Source organism: Oryza brachyantha, chromosome 4 (assembly GCF_000231095.2).
Source record: "Oryza brachyantha chromosome 4, ObraRS2, whole genome shotgun sequence".
NCBI classification, from domain to species: domain Eukaryota; kingdom Viridiplantae; phylum Streptophyta; class Magnoliopsida; order Poales; family Poaceae; genus Oryza; species Oryza brachyantha.
The window spans coordinates 520,445-535,466 of NC_023166.2; the positions used below are offsets into that span (position 1 = coordinate 520,445).

The 15,022-nt window shown below is 38.9% G+C and overlaps 2 protein-coding genes across 2 annotated transcripts; both read right to left on the reverse strand.

Moving 5' to 3' along the window:
- Nucleotides 1-592: 592 nt before the first annotated feature.
- LOC102718450 (pentatricopeptide repeat-containing protein At5g08510-like) lies at nucleotides 593-2,972 on the reverse strand. The gene has a single exon (XM_006653040.3). The coding sequence runs from the start codon at nucleotides 2,916-2,918 to the stop codon at nucleotides 1,335-1,337; it is 1,584 nt and encodes a 527-aa protein (XP_006653103.1). The 5' UTR covers nucleotides 2,919-2,972; the 3' UTR covers nucleotides 593-1,334.
- Nucleotides 2,973-4,449: 1,477 nt separating this feature from the next.
- On the reverse strand, nucleotides 4,450-10,249 carry LOC102718733 (E3 SUMO-protein ligase RanBP2). Its single transcript, XM_040523088.1, has 7 exons — nucleotides 9,912-10,249; nucleotides 8,721-9,097; nucleotides 7,765-7,843; nucleotides 7,193-7,284; nucleotides 6,967-7,115; nucleotides 5,910-5,987; nucleotides 4,450-4,912 (listed from the first exon to the last, which is right to left on the reverse strand). Exons 1-7 carry the CDS (start codon nucleotides 10,123-10,125, stop codon nucleotides 4,867-4,869), a joined length of 1,035 nt encoding a protein of 344 aa, XP_040379022.1. The 5' UTR covers nucleotides 10,126-10,249; the 3' UTR covers nucleotides 4,450-4,866.
- Between the last annotated feature and the right edge of the window lie 4,773 nt (nucleotides 10,250-15,022).

A 15,022-nucleotide genomic window follows, 5' to 3' on the forward strand; every position in this document is an offset into this window, starting at 1 on the left:
AAAATGTTTTAAGTTGTTTAGTATGGATTAAGATTGAGAAGAAAATACTATTTTATCCTTTAATAGATGAGAATCAGATGTAGGTGCAAGGGTAGGTAGAGATAAAATAGAAAGAATTTTAAATAATAAGTGATCGATGATATAAATAGTAATGTAATAGTGCTAAAAATATTTATATTTTAGTATAAGATTTAAATCTTCGAAATGTTTAGTAGGGGAGTATACATGAAGTGTATAACACTAGAGATTTAATCTTGCGTGACGCAATCTCTGAATTACAGAAAAATCCTGAGTAAAATATATGCATTTGAACAAAAAAAAATTCGCCGTGGAATCAACTTCACAATGTACAGGCTTAAAATTGACCATCATTTGATTTGAGATAGGAAAATGGCATAAAGAGGTTGAGTAATTAACAACACCAAACAGTGACAGGTCAGTTAAAACGAAATCCAGAATTCATTTAATTCAGCAAGAGATATCTTCTGACCTATGTAGCCTTTAGTACTGAACACTCGTACTATATTGAAAATTAAAAAAAAAACCAAAGGAATACACTTATGGTTATGTCATCTTTTCAACCAATCTCCATTTAATTTTTTTTACCTGTATTTTCTTCAAAATCAATTACAATTTTTCTCTATCATTCACCTACTTTCTTAAAGATCTCCATGTCCAACTCTATAAATGGTTAGATTCTTAGTATGGGGGAAAGAAGAATGCACTGGTGGTCATGCCATCTGCATTCTGACCATAAGGCATGAAAAGCACATAAAAAATGCACTAAAAATTCTGAAAAAAATTTCCCGAGTGCGAAGCTCAGTATGCCATTACGGCGAATGTATGGAACTGCCTTCAACATCCTGCCGTTGATTCAAATTGACCAAGAACAAAGAAATTTCATCAGCTGTTATGAGGAGATGTAACTATTCTATGTATCAGCTGTCCAGTCAAGCCATTCCTTATAAAAGGTTCCATCTATTAGCAATCAAGCGATGAAGATGTATTAATCTAGTTTATCTCCCTCAAAGGTCTTTATCCGAATAAATAGTCTTCTCTTATGCCAATCAAGCTGGCACCATCCTCTAGGTGGTGTTTACCCTCCATGAGACCATGAACCGTAGCCCATAAAACCAGCACATGAAGTTTATATTGGACTCAGCAAAATTGTTAGTTCTTCGCATTTTAACTGATTGATTAGCTAATCTTTTCTTCGGTTCTCCACATGCCAACGTGCAAAGCAAGGAACATCCTCGTGAATGCTCAAAGATAAATGCACCTGCTGGCCAAAATCCTGGCAGCACAAGAAGCTCAACAAAAAAAGTCTGCGTGCCTCAACCTCCATTTGTTTGAGCTTCAACATCTTGCAGTACACTGCAAATCTCAGCATGTTGAGGATGCTGACTCCCACCAGCGACAAACTCATGGACCTCACCTTTGAGTTCAATCAAGCTGCACCCAGGAGTCTTCTTCATCTGCAAGCTGTTCATCTCCCTCCTCTCCCGAGCAAGAGCAGTCCAATCTTGCGCTTTCGCGTACATGCTGGACAGCATCACTCTTCCCCAAGGGTCATCCGGATCCAACCTAGTGATCTCTTCTGCCGCAATTTTGCCGAGTTCCAAGTTGCCATGAACTTTGCATGCGCTCAAGAATGCACCCCATATTACTGTGTTAGGATCCATTGGCATTGTTCTTATCATGCTATATGCTTCCTGCAGTCGCCCAACACGTCCAAGAAGATCAATCATACAACCGTAGTGCTCAATCTTGGGTGTGATTCTGAATTTTGCCTCCATGGAGTAGAAGTAGCCAAGACCTTCATCTACTAAACCTCCATGTGCACAAGCATTTAGGACCCCAACAAGCGTGACATCATCCGGGCATATACCGTTATCTTGCATCATGCCAAACATCCTCAAAGCATCAGAGGCCCGTCCGTTCATCGCAAGCCCACAGATGACCGTTGTCCATGAGAATAGGTCCCTCTTCCTAGGTGCCTTCTCAAACACCTGTAAGGCATTCTCGATGCTTCCACATTTGCAATACATGTCTATCAGGCACCGATCCAGACATCCATCATCATTCATACTGTTCCTCTCAATATATGCATGAAGCCAAATCCCGGTTTCCAAACAACCTGCGTCGGCACACGCACCAAGGATAGTGCTGATTGTAGGCACATTAGGATGCACTGGACATGATGATGGTGAGACCATCTGACGGAACAACCCAAGTGCCTCCCTGCACCGACCCGCAGCACAGTAGCCGGCCATCACCGTGTTCCAGGACACCACATCTCTCCTTGGCATTGCGAGGAACAGATCATAAGCTGTGTCAGCACTCCCATGCCTGGCATACTGATGCAACATGGCGTTCCAACTGATGTTGGTCCTCGACGGCATGTCATCGAACACTCTCCTAGAAACCGCCAGCTCGCCGCACTCCCCATAGACCCTTATCAGCTCGGTGGAGACAAACACGTCTGGCACAATGCCACTGGTAAAGATGAGAGCATGGATCATCTTGCCAGGATTCCTCCTAGTCGTAGCGCCATGGCATGCCCCAAGCATGACCGCCACGGCAATATTATCTGGGAAGACACCATCCGCAACCATGTCCCCGAACAAGGTGATCGCTTGAGCCGCCTGCCCGGACGCCACGTGCGCCCGGGCCATGGCAGTTCGCGGGACAAGGCCCGGTCGGGGCATTTCGTCGAACAGCTTGCGCGCGTGGTCTGGGCAGCCGAGCACGCCGTACACGGAGAGGAGCGCCGTCGGGAGGTGCGCGCCGACGTGGAGGAGGCCGGCCTTGAGGAGGAGGCAGTGGATGGACGACGCCGACAGGTGTGCCCCAGGCACCGCCGGCGAGAGCGACTTGACGAGGCGGAGGAGGGCGGTGGAGAGGGTGAGGGGATGCATGGGCGACGCATTACACAGCCGCAATGCAACCTCCAAGAGCCTTCCCCTTCCCGCCTCACTCCGACGGAAAGCGAGTAGGACCGGACGCTGCGTGGCCGCCGGCCAAGGCAGAGGCGGCGGCGCCGCAACGCCGACGAACAAACCAGGTTGGGTTTAGCTGCTCGCTTTCCTTCTTCTCTACCGGTCTCTCTTCTCATTTTTACTAGTACGGCTGCATCTATCCTAAAATATAACAAATTTTAGCATTCAAGGTTGTTTGTATGGAGTATAACAAATTCTTCACCTACATTCTTTTATCAATTTATCAAAATATTTCACCATTTAGTTTCTATACAGGAATTTCACAAAGTTCCACGCAAGGTATACATGGGTGAATGTTCGGGTATTTAAAAAAAAGTTAAATGACATATTTATAAACAGAAAATAATTTGTGAATAAAAAAATTATATATGTATTCTTAGCGATCTAAATACTAATACTGAAAAATAAATTTTGGTGAAAAAACCTTAAAGCCAACTCTAAATTTAAGATTAAAAATTTAAATTTTGGCTTATAAACATAAGTATAGGCGAAATGATGGGACAATAGGTCAATGACTTTGAACCTTGTCGGTATCACGATTTTGATAAATTTCGACCGTTTTTCAACAGATTTTAATTCAACTTCCATCGAGTTTATCGTCTGACTTATAAATTTGTTAGAAAAAACATCAAAATATTGACTAGAAATTAGTCCCTAACCGTGTCAAAAACATTGACACCCCCATCTTTTTCTTACATTTCTACTTATAAACTAAATTTAAATTTTTCGACATTAAGTTTAGATTTAATTTTAGGGTTTTCTCATTGAAGTTTATTTTCCCGCCTTGACTTTTAGATCGTTAAAAATATGTATATAAAAATTTATTCATAAGTTTTTTTTTGTTTTTCACATATTATTTTTTATAAAAAGCCAAAGAAAAAACAGGAAAGCCGATCAACTTTCTCACCTCTCATCTTTTCGCTTCGTTTTTGCTTACGTTTATAATGAGAAATTTAAATTTTTAATCTAAAATTTTGAGTTGATTTAAAGTTTTTTACCATAGTTTTTTAGTTATGATTTTAAAATCACTAAGAACACTTATATAAAGGTTTAGTTATGATTTTTACATCGTTAAGAACACTTATATAAAAATTTAATATAAAATATTTTTTGTTGGTAAATATACTGTTCACCTTGGTTTTGGAGACCCACGTTCCCAGATAATCACCCCCTCTTTACCAAGCTGCTCAACTTCAAGTTCATTGATGGACTGTATTGAATAGTGTTTGAATTAAAACTGTAATCTTATTGTTTCAAAAACCACACAAAAAAAACATTTTTGCTGGTTTCTATCCGGCTTCAAGAATTTGACGTTGCTATTCACAAGAATTTTGCAAAAAAATTTACAATATACTCCAAAAATGATGGTGGCTGTGCAAACTGCAGACGTCTATGTATTCTACATACTAGGCTTACGTTTCGCCTGCTAACATACTCAGGGTCAAGGATCAAAACTGCATAAGTTATGTCCCGAATGAAATGAATGTGCATTACAGCATACAATTTTCTGTTTAATACAGCAATACTGAAACAGGATTACAAAAACTTCAAGGAGGTACATTTGATTCACAAGGCAATAAAAACCCCAACATTACAAGTCTAGATCACCGTCCAATTACTAAAGAACTAATTAAATTATTCCCAAAGAACCAGATGGCAGGCTGGTGCATTGCGGAACCATTTTATTCAAGCTCTCCGACAAAAATAAATACCAAACTTCAACAAAGCACTGGGGGGGCAAGCATTAAACAGCAGCTGAAGCACCAAGGAATCAAACCCCAAATGGAACAACCCTGGCCGCCCAAGCTACTAATCACCAACAGATCCAGGAAACTTCATGCTACATACCAAGGGCTATCAAGCAAAGCTATAGCACACCGGGATGAACCGATGCCTCTTTCTGAGTTTTACACCTGCACACGAGATTTGCTCAGTTACAACACAAGGAAAAACAAACAAATAGGAAACAGTAAGCAATGAGAATGGATAGACAATGCTCATGCCATTCCTATAATGGTATTGTTGATAATTTGTATGAAATGCAAATCACACTATAGGAGTCACCACAAATGACACCCTATGAAATGTTGAAATAAATTTTCTATGTGAGAGGACGGTGATAATTGGTGGGTTTCACAGAATCAGGAAATAAAACAATTCAAGAACTGCTGCATTTGAGCAGTTACATACAAAATGGGGCATGGAAAACATTCACTACTTCACATTATGATTTCTAGAATCATTTAACATGCATAGAACAGCACAATAATTTCAAAATACTAAGCTATCAACAACCAGACAGCACATTCATACATGTGGCCATCTACAAGAATAACATACGACCAAGGAGAAAACATGATAGAATTTCTTTTTTCAGTTATCAAAGGAAAAAAACGCACAAATTTCCATTAAGGACTTGAAGTGGCCTGGCCTCTATACACATCATGCAGCCATCATTAACAAGGCATGCGATCAAGTTCAGCTAGGTGCAAGTGGTTCAATCACTACTAGGGTGAGTTAAAAACAGCAATTTCGTACGAGAAAAATTATAAATTTTGCAAACAACATTTGCAAGAAAAGAGATTCACAAGGTGATTTACACCCAAATTATTGATAAATTTAATTCAAAAGGTTCATGCTTGACAAATGAAACCAGAGACGTAGGCTTGACCAGTTAAGTACTCCCTTTTTAAAAAAATATATAACGCTGTTGACTTTTGACATGACATTTGACCCCCATCTTATTAAAACATTTATTGCTATATGCAAATATATGAGTAATGCTTAAAATGCCTTAAACGATAAAACAAGCCACAACAAAATAAAATGATACTTGCACAGTTTTAACGGTGTCATATTTAAAACGGAGGTTGTAGAGCAAAAGTACTAAAGGAGGCCAGACAATAATACCTGTTGCAAAAGGCTCGAGATGCATAGTTGTGGTTGTTGCAGGTGCTGCACATCCAGTCTCCTTCACGCCATTTTGCTCTATAAGAGGAAGAACATGCTATATCCATTAGCTATGTAACCTTTTGTATAGATGGAAGTAGATTATTCAGACAAATAATGAATTACATTAGACATACACATAATGCGTAAAGCAGCAATTTAATGAAGTATCACATAATAGTAATATAACTACAACTGAGTAGAGTCAAGAGATTGTACAGAACTATGATGTATCCAGTAATTCCACAAATTTTTTATACTGTTTCACCCAACAAAAAAGACCGTGCAAGTGATCATGAAAAGAACTAAAGGATACAAAGTAGATTCTAATATAGTTCCACAGTTAAACCCAGCCTGTTTATCACCACTCAGTGTTTCAAAATTTGCTACCAGATTTGCTCTGGTATAATTTCCTTTCTCCCTACACCTATCTATTAGTAATCCTCTAGCAACCATGGAATCATCAATCATGGATCATAATCTCCTGTTCAGTCTCTATGTGGATATTTCCATGCATCATTACTCAGGACTGAGACCTCCCAATCTTATTTGGTTGGCTTTGTTTTTTATCGTAATGGACCATACTTCAACTATTTTTCCATCTGCCAGTCCATCAGAGGTTTGTTAAGACAATTAACACAAGCCACCTACACATCAGTGACACTGCTCTAATATAAATATTAATCTTGTTTACGTAGCCGCTACCTCGCAAATATTATAACTGAGGGAAGTATTGATTGACAACAATATTAGGACAATGCTTTGTGGGCAAAAAAAAAAGTTACTGAGAGGTCCTAATGAATTGAATATTCAGAACCGCTAAATCTTAAACATAGTGCAACCCCCCCCCCCCCTCCAAAAAAAAAAAAACAACAGGTTTCTAAAACACTACAACTCATACAGTATGTGCTGATTCAAAAAAATCAGGAATCTTCAATTAGACCTCGTTTGGAAGGCCACAAATCTCAAGCCAAGATTTGAGTCTCGCCAAACAGGCCCTTAAGGATGTAGTCTTTACCCTTTTCCAATAAGACCAGGCATTGCTGAGACCTGTCCAGAAGGCAATGCTATTGAGTTTCCATTGTCAAACTTGGAATAAGGTGTCTGACCATTGCTGCTTCCAGCTCCTTGCTCAATACCCACAAACAAATTATCTGCACCTGTTGTCTGCAATCAAATTGGAAATAAACCAATATCATATAACACTTAGGGAGCCCACCCTAAAAGGGACCATAAACACATACCGAAAGCGGGTAGTTTGCATTTCCTGGATTAAGCCTCTTGTTATCCCAGTCATTGGCAAGTTCCTCTGACGCCAACCGCTTAGTACCTAATGCTGAAATAAGCAGAGATTGGAGACTTACAATTTGATTATCTAATGGCAACAATTATAAAATGTAACAAAAGAACTTCCAGTTATGACACATCATGAAGCAAAAGAATTCATAATGTGAAAAGAACAGGGAATGAATGTTGAAACTGCAATATAAGATTCATTACCATAGCAATATGAGCAGATTAGCAAACTGAAAATGGTTCATGGTTATTATCAGCTTATGTTGATCATAGAAATATGGCATCACAAAGAAACATCAGCCTACACTACACACAGATGCCTCAGAATTGAAAAGTAGTAGTTCTGAATTCCAAATTTGCATTTACTAGTACGGGCCATTTGCCTTATTGAAGAGGCAAAGTTGAGTTGTCCTTTTGTAATAGAAAATACAGTTTTAACCCAGAAGATTTTTTTTCATTTCACTGGCTAAAAGGATGAGGTAAAGAAAATATTTGGAAGTAAGAGAAACAATTGTCTTACTGGAAGAAGTGTCTGGTACTGTGGTTTTCATTGTCGTGGAGGGAATTCCTGATGGTACAGGTGCATTACACTGTTTACACTGGAAAACATAACAAAAGAAGATGACAAGTCACTTTATGCACTTGATAGGAAAAATGTATACTGCTGAGAATCAAGAACAGGGTAAACATTATATCATGAAAGAAGAGCATGGGACATGCTTCTCGAAATAGTCAATCACAACCTATCTATTATATTATTAAGATAGATCGAAAAGGAGCTACCATCCGATCTAGAAGAACAGAAATTACTAAATCAGATCGATGTTTTAATGGTTGTGAATGATGATATACTTGTATACAAAATAGAAATGCATCTATAATAACAGAAGGCATGCATGCATGACAACAAAAACTAAGTTTTATATGAATCCAGTTCTATTTTAGAAATATATAATCTTGTATACAAATACAGTTATATCTTTCAAAACAAAAAAATAAATATGGAATCCAATTCTGTTTTAGAAATATATAATCTGTTGTATACAAATACAGTTATATCTTTCAAAACAAAATATAAAAATGAAATCCAATTCTTTAAAATCTAGGTCAGCCCAAAATTGAGTGGGAAAATCAGCAAGTTTTAGGAATAATAGCAAGGAAACACAAGTGCAGAACCTTAAGATGGGAAAAGAAACTAGGTACTGCAACTTAAATAAAAACTCTAATGTTGATCTCAGAACAGGTCAGATCATTTATTAATCAAATGGCAGGACCAAAATTAAGTTAGCGCCAAATAGCTGTATCCATAATCTCACAAAATAGTTTATTCAAATGAAGCAGGCACATCGACATGTTTGACAAGAAAAACAAATATGAACAATAATGTATTACTGTTCCGAAGGCAGGACAAAACCACACCAATAATGATTATGGGGGTGAATGAAGAAATCACTAAAAGCAGAATATATATATTACCTGCGTGCGAGATGAGTAATTGTGAAATCCACAGCTACAAAGCCAGTCACCACTACGCCAGTCTTTTGGAGCAGCTGAAAACTGATTTGTGCTGCTGGCACCAAATGGCCAGGCAGCAGATTGCATCCCATATCTACCTGCCAATGCATAAGGCCAGTTTGCACTTGCAAGTAGCTGCTGCTGCAAAGCAGAATTGCCAGCCATCCCAAAGTTCATGTTCATCTTAAAGCCAGCAAGGCCTTGCATCCTAGCAATATAATTTGCATAAGCTGGCATGGCCATTCCTGCCATTGATAATGCTGGCATTGCTGCTTCCTCCTTCGGCAGGCCACACTTTTTGCAGTTCTTTCTGGATGCATAATTATTGTTACTGCAACCTATTCATCCATTTGTCGCATAAACCAACCAGCAGAGCAGGGAGAGAACGCACCGGAGCACACGCACACCAACCAGCCATCCCGCACAAACCCAATGAAAGGAATAAACACACACACACTAGTCATTTACTCAGCACACTGGATGGTATCTTTCTAATTTCATCTATGGATATAAATACTCAATAAATAGCAGCTGAAAATAAATTCCAACAGGAAAGGCAAGTAATTAAAAAGCATGGAACCCGACTTTCTGAAAACATGTCGTTTTGCTTGATGATAAGTTGGTCTTGGTGCTTGAAACCACTAACAAAATCCATTTATCAAGATAACTGTAAAACTTGTTGCAGGATGCAAAGATTGGTTGGAATGGGAAAAGAAACCCCAAAGGTTAGCCCTTCGGTTGTCTCTTTATTTTCATTGATGCTGTTCATTAAACAGCCTAACTCTTAAAACTAAGATTATCGCAACAACTCAACCATAAATATGAGCAAGCAGTGCAGCCCTTTTAGTTTCTAAACAGAGTAAAAAACTAAGATTAAACAAGAAAAGTGCAGACTCCTGATGGGAGCGTGCAGAGGGAAGCCATGAGCCAACTTGAAGCTGGGAGCCATGGCGACCACTTCCAGTATTATTTCCAGCATCTAACATTGATATCCTCTTCTTTTCACCACATAGGTAGAAATCAAAGTGGAGATCGGGAGAGCACCTCCACCACCAGTATAGGAGATCAATTAACTCAAACGAGTATTGTTGATTAATTAGGGGAGCAGCGAAACAAAGGGGGTAAAGGAGGAGGAGGAGGAGCAGGTGTTACCGGTGCAGATCCAGTCGCCGGCGCGGGGGAGCCACTTGGAGTCGGGCGGGGTGTTGGGGTCGACGAGGAGGCGGGGCTGCTTGCAGCGGTTGCAGAGGGACCGGAAGGCGTAGTTGCGGTTGCCGCAGCCGCCGCAGTCCCAGTCGCCCTCCCGCCCCCCTCCGCCGCCGCCGCCACCGCCCGTGGAGGAGCCCGCGCCGCCGCCGCCGGCCATCGCCGTGGAAGGGGTGGTGGATTTGGTTTGGGAGATTTGGGGGAAGGCAAGGCAGGAGGGAGGTATTGAGGGGAAGGAATGGGATCCAGGCGAGACGACGAGGGTATATTCGGTTTCGGTCGGATTGGAGTGCCTAGGGTTTAAATTTCGAAATTTTTTTATTCTTAAAACATTTTTAATAAATAATTCTATTACTATACCTACGGAAAAATATTTCCACATTATAAACTCTTTGGACATGCGGCCCATACCACCAACTTGCTATGGCGAAACAGCTTACCATACTATTGGACAATGGCGTGGTAACACTAACATTGGTGTGACAATCTTGTCACGTCAACCAGGCTGCTTAATAGCGTTGTCTTGCCACATGGTCAAAAGGTTTAGTTTTGAAAAAATTTTGTCCAGTGGTTTAATAATAAAATTACTTTTTATTTAATAAAAAAATTCTTAAATTTCTCCTCCTTTTGTTTTTCCTTCTTTGATTAATGTAATTTAATTTAATCAAATTTCTCTTCTTTTCTTTCAATTTTGTTTTTATTTTGGGTGTTGGGCCGGAACTAGACATGGGCTAAAATGTTTCAATGGATGTCTTGTAATGTAACGCGTTTCAGGCTAGGTTCTTTTCTGCTTATTTATTCATCGAATTATTGGGATGGATTATTTGCTCCATACTTTAAAAAAAATACTTTTGCTCGGAAAAATTTCTTCTGCTTTTAGATCATAGTTTAAATATGTCTGTTAAGTTTAATTTTTAAATATTTAATCAATCTTTATAATTAATAGATCGATAAGGCAGGAAATGACCCGCCCAGTAATCTGGTTCAAACGGAGCGCAAGCACCAAGCATGTTTTGTTTTGACGAGTTTTTGTTCACATTTGCTACTGCTTGCTATTTGTGCATCCTATGCAGTGTTATACAAATGGCCCGCACTAAGAAAGTGGTTCGGATAGTTTCCGTCCGTCTAGACCTTTCTTTGGATTCGGACAGCTTCTATTGAAAAGTTCCAGAAATTTTCTAATGCGGAATCAAATTAGGATTTTTTTTCTTTGAAAACAGAAACAAATACACAAAGGTGATATCTATTGAAATCGGAAAACAATAAAAAACTATTCAGAATTTTCCTACAGATATCCAAAGTAATACATCAACCATTCAATTGAATCCTCCCACCCCAAGTGTCCAACTGGTGTTAACCCGGCTTGACTTTGTTTACCAATCCACCCCCACACCCACAACACCCTCCACCCCCAACTCCACACAAGTCGTGACATGTGCGACACTGCAAGTAGCGATGTCTAGCGCGCCCTATTGCCACTGTTGTCGTCTCCTCGTTGTCTTTTGCGGTTGTGCCATATTCGTCACCCCTCATCCAACAGTCGCTGGCTCATAGCCTCCTAGCCATCTCGCCCCATCACCGTTGCCGCCTCTTACTCCTATTCGCCATCTAGCCCCATAGTCGCCGTCTCCTCGATGTCTCGCCCCATCGCCATCATCATCACCTCTTACTTGTACAAGGAATTTTATCACAGTATATTGGTATAGAACCTTAATAGGAAATTGCTTTGCACTTACCGTTGTGCCCCTGTTGGTCTCATAACAGGATTTATAGCTGCATTTCTTAGAAAGGGGATTTCTCATGATGAAAAACATATCACATGCCATCCACTATCTGGCTCACCGTTGGCTACGCATGCACATCACGTGCATGAGGAGAAACTCACACCTTAGAGCATCCCCAGCAGCTCATCCATCCCATTCTCCATCCTAAAAATAGAGGATGAAGGGTAAAAATTGAGCTCCAACAAAACATCCATCATATCCTCTATTTTTGAATGTCATCTATATTAGGAGAGAGAAACTTTATATTTGGATGTTCTCTCTCATCCTCCAAAGAGATACGAAGGATGTCATATATGGATGATCTGCTGGAGTATAAAAAGATATGAAAGATGAAACCGTTTTAGATAATCATTCAAATAAAGATATGGATGATCAAATTTAGAAGAGCTGTTAGGATGCTCTTAGGAAGGGGGTTTCAAGTGTGGCAGGCTCACCTTGATGGCTCGACTGTCGAAGAAACATATGGAAAGATCAGCAGTGGAGTGCCGCCATGCCCTCCGCCGTACGTCCTCCACCCCTCTCTCATGGTGAGCCTTGGATTTGCCAGCGTAGCCAATAGATATGTGGATTGTGCGGGGGAAGCACCTAACTGATCATGGCCTCCAACATCTAGAAAATACTTAGGGTGATCATTGATGTGACTGATGCGCAAATCGTTGGAAATAGTAATAATGACAAGTGTGTGTCCACTGTGAGACAAATGATAAGACTAAATATTTAAAACTTATATTCACAAAAAGTGCGTACCCGAGATAATTGAGAGATTTCTTTTACATGCATAATTCTATCAACTAAGAAAAACTCAAAATTCTTGCAACATTCTGAATAAGTTTTATTAATTACTTTTTCTATGAACACATAAATTTGAGAAAAGAATACTTTAACCTTCTTGTCTACGTATGAGGGTATTTTGTTCAACCCAGCACCTGCGCATACATTAAATTATAAAGTATCGAAATCATGAATCTTTAGTGGTGATTTGGTTTGGATTATAAAATCATATATTCATGTTTGAACTTTAATCCATACTTGTTTGCTAATTAACTAATATATCTCCCTTGTGTTGCGACACGTCCTTGTATTACTTTAGGTATAGTTCAAAGCTCATTAAAAAAATAAGTAACATGAAAAGAAATAACATATTCATGGCATATGTGTTCATGTCTTCTCTCTTTTTGGTTTTTGATGAAATCATTGTCAAAGGGGTAGAAATAAGGAAAATGCATTAATCAAGGGGGAGCTGTGGATTTTTTTGAATATTTTGATTTTGTGCTTCATTGCAATGTCGAGGGAGAAATTCTTTTCTTTTGGGGGGTGGGTGGGGTGGGGTGGGGTTCTCTTCACTTGTGGTTTGAAACATTTTTGAGTTGTTTGTGCTTTTTAATATTTTTTTTAGTTTTTAGTTTTATGATACTTAAGTATGTATTTCTGAGGTGTTACCAATGTATTCATCAAGAGTGAGATTGTATAATCAGGTGTGATATATATGATGAGTAATTGGCAAGATAGATTATTGTTTTGACTAATATGGATCAAATTGGGAAGAACATGTTCCGAAAATGTTTTCTTTGTTTTTGATGTATCGGAGAAGCTAGGAAGTGATCATGGTGAGTGATGAGAGACTGAGATTAGGATAGGGTTTCTGAGGCCAGTGTCGGTCAAAAGATATCATTGTATGGATATGCTCTAGCTTGATCACATGAAGATCATGGATGATGTGGAATGGGGGGATTTTGCGAAGATTCGGTAGTGGTGTTGGAACATGGTGTAGTTCAACATGTAGGCCGATGGCTTAATCTGTAGTAGTAATTGATTATGATCTTGGGTGTCCATATGAACTAATTAGGCCATGTTGGACCAATGCATCTTTCTATTGGCCCATGTCTACTTTCCAGTATAAAAGGTAGAGAGATAGACATAGAGAGATAACATAGAGAGAAAAAAATGTTTTCTATTTAGGTTTTGAGAGACCGAAAGTTGAGAGGGATGTGATGATTTTGTTAGAACTTTTAGAATAAGAATGATCAATAAAGTTCATCAAATTCATAATCAATTTTGTTTTTCATTTTGGATTTCGTGTACAGTGAGGTTTGTTGATTTTTTTAGATCTTTGTTTGCTTCCAGATGTCGATCTAATCGTTAGATTTGAGTGTAGTTTTTTCTTTAGTTTTGCAATGTAAGATTTTGTTGCATTATCTAGATTTAGATGGATGCTAATGAATCTAAATATATATAAACAATAATATTGATATACGGATGAATATAAACATAAAACATCTTATAATATGAAACGAAAGGAGTAAGTCTAGCTTCTGCCTCCCAAGCTTGAGCAATTCTATCCGTTAGTTTTTAATCAACCTAGGTTTTAGTGGACATGAGTTAGTTATTGTTAGATTAATGTTTGCTTAGATCCCATCAATTTGGTCCATTGCTTTTCATGTTTCTTGTCAAAAATTGAACCTAGCCTTTGTCTAGAACTCATATTTATAGTTTCACCTCAAACGAATTTGAATCAGTGAAATTATAATGAATTTGATCAAAAGGTGGGTTCCTGTTATTACTGTTTGGGACTGCTCCGCCAAGGTAATGTACCGTGATCCTGTGCGGTACTGTATCGTTACGGTTCTCAGATTTTGTGGGACTTTTTATACTTGGGTGATTAGTTTGGTGCGGTACTGTAATATTTACGGTTTTTAGCTTTTCAGAGCCTTTTTGGTTTGGGTTTGTAAAAACATTAGAATAATTTTAATACTATTGATTGCTATTTCTGCCGCATATTTGTTTCATTATTTTGAAAAAGAAATCAACGATCATTCGCCCTCTCTGATCAACACTATCTGATCTTAAGGTGCGATTATTCAATAATCTCCACCTCCATAACTGGTCATTGCTGTTCACCGTACAGGATAGTCCCTCAGGTGACCCACGGTCCAACAACCCTTCTAACCGTAGTGTTTATCAAGCCGAAGATATGATTTATTGGGTCATTACATTTTATAGTACCTACACCAGTATGGGCAGTAGTGCATTAGGGATTAAATCTATCAATTGATTGCTATGGGTGGTTTAGGGCCGGTTCGAAAGTGACTAAGCAACCAAGCTTAGTCAGCGCACGTAAAACGGGGAAAGCCATTAGCACATAATTAATTGAGTATTAGTTTTTGCAAACTTGAAAAATGAGTTAATCTGATTTTTTTTCAAACAACTATCATATAAAACATTTTTTAGAAAATACACTATTTAACCGTTTGGGAAACATGCGTACCAGAAAAA

Coding starts and splice junctions, on each gene's coding strand:
- LOC102718450 (XM_006653040.3), bottom strand. CDS start 2,918: ATGCATCCCCTCACCCTCTCCACCGCCCTCCTCCGCCTCGTCAAGTCG.
- LOC102718733 (XM_040523088.1), bottom strand. CDS start 10,125: ATGGCCGGCGGCGGCGGCGCGGGCTCCTCCACGGGCGGTGGCGGCGGC. Junction 7,285..7,764: donor AGTACCAGACACTTCTTCCA/GTAAGACAATTG, acceptor TGCTTATTTCAG/CATTAGGTACTAAGCGGTTG. Junction 5,988..6,966: donor CCTGGTCTTATTGGAAAAGG/GTAAAGACTACA, acceptor TTCCTCTTATAG/AGCAAAATGGCGTGAAGGAG.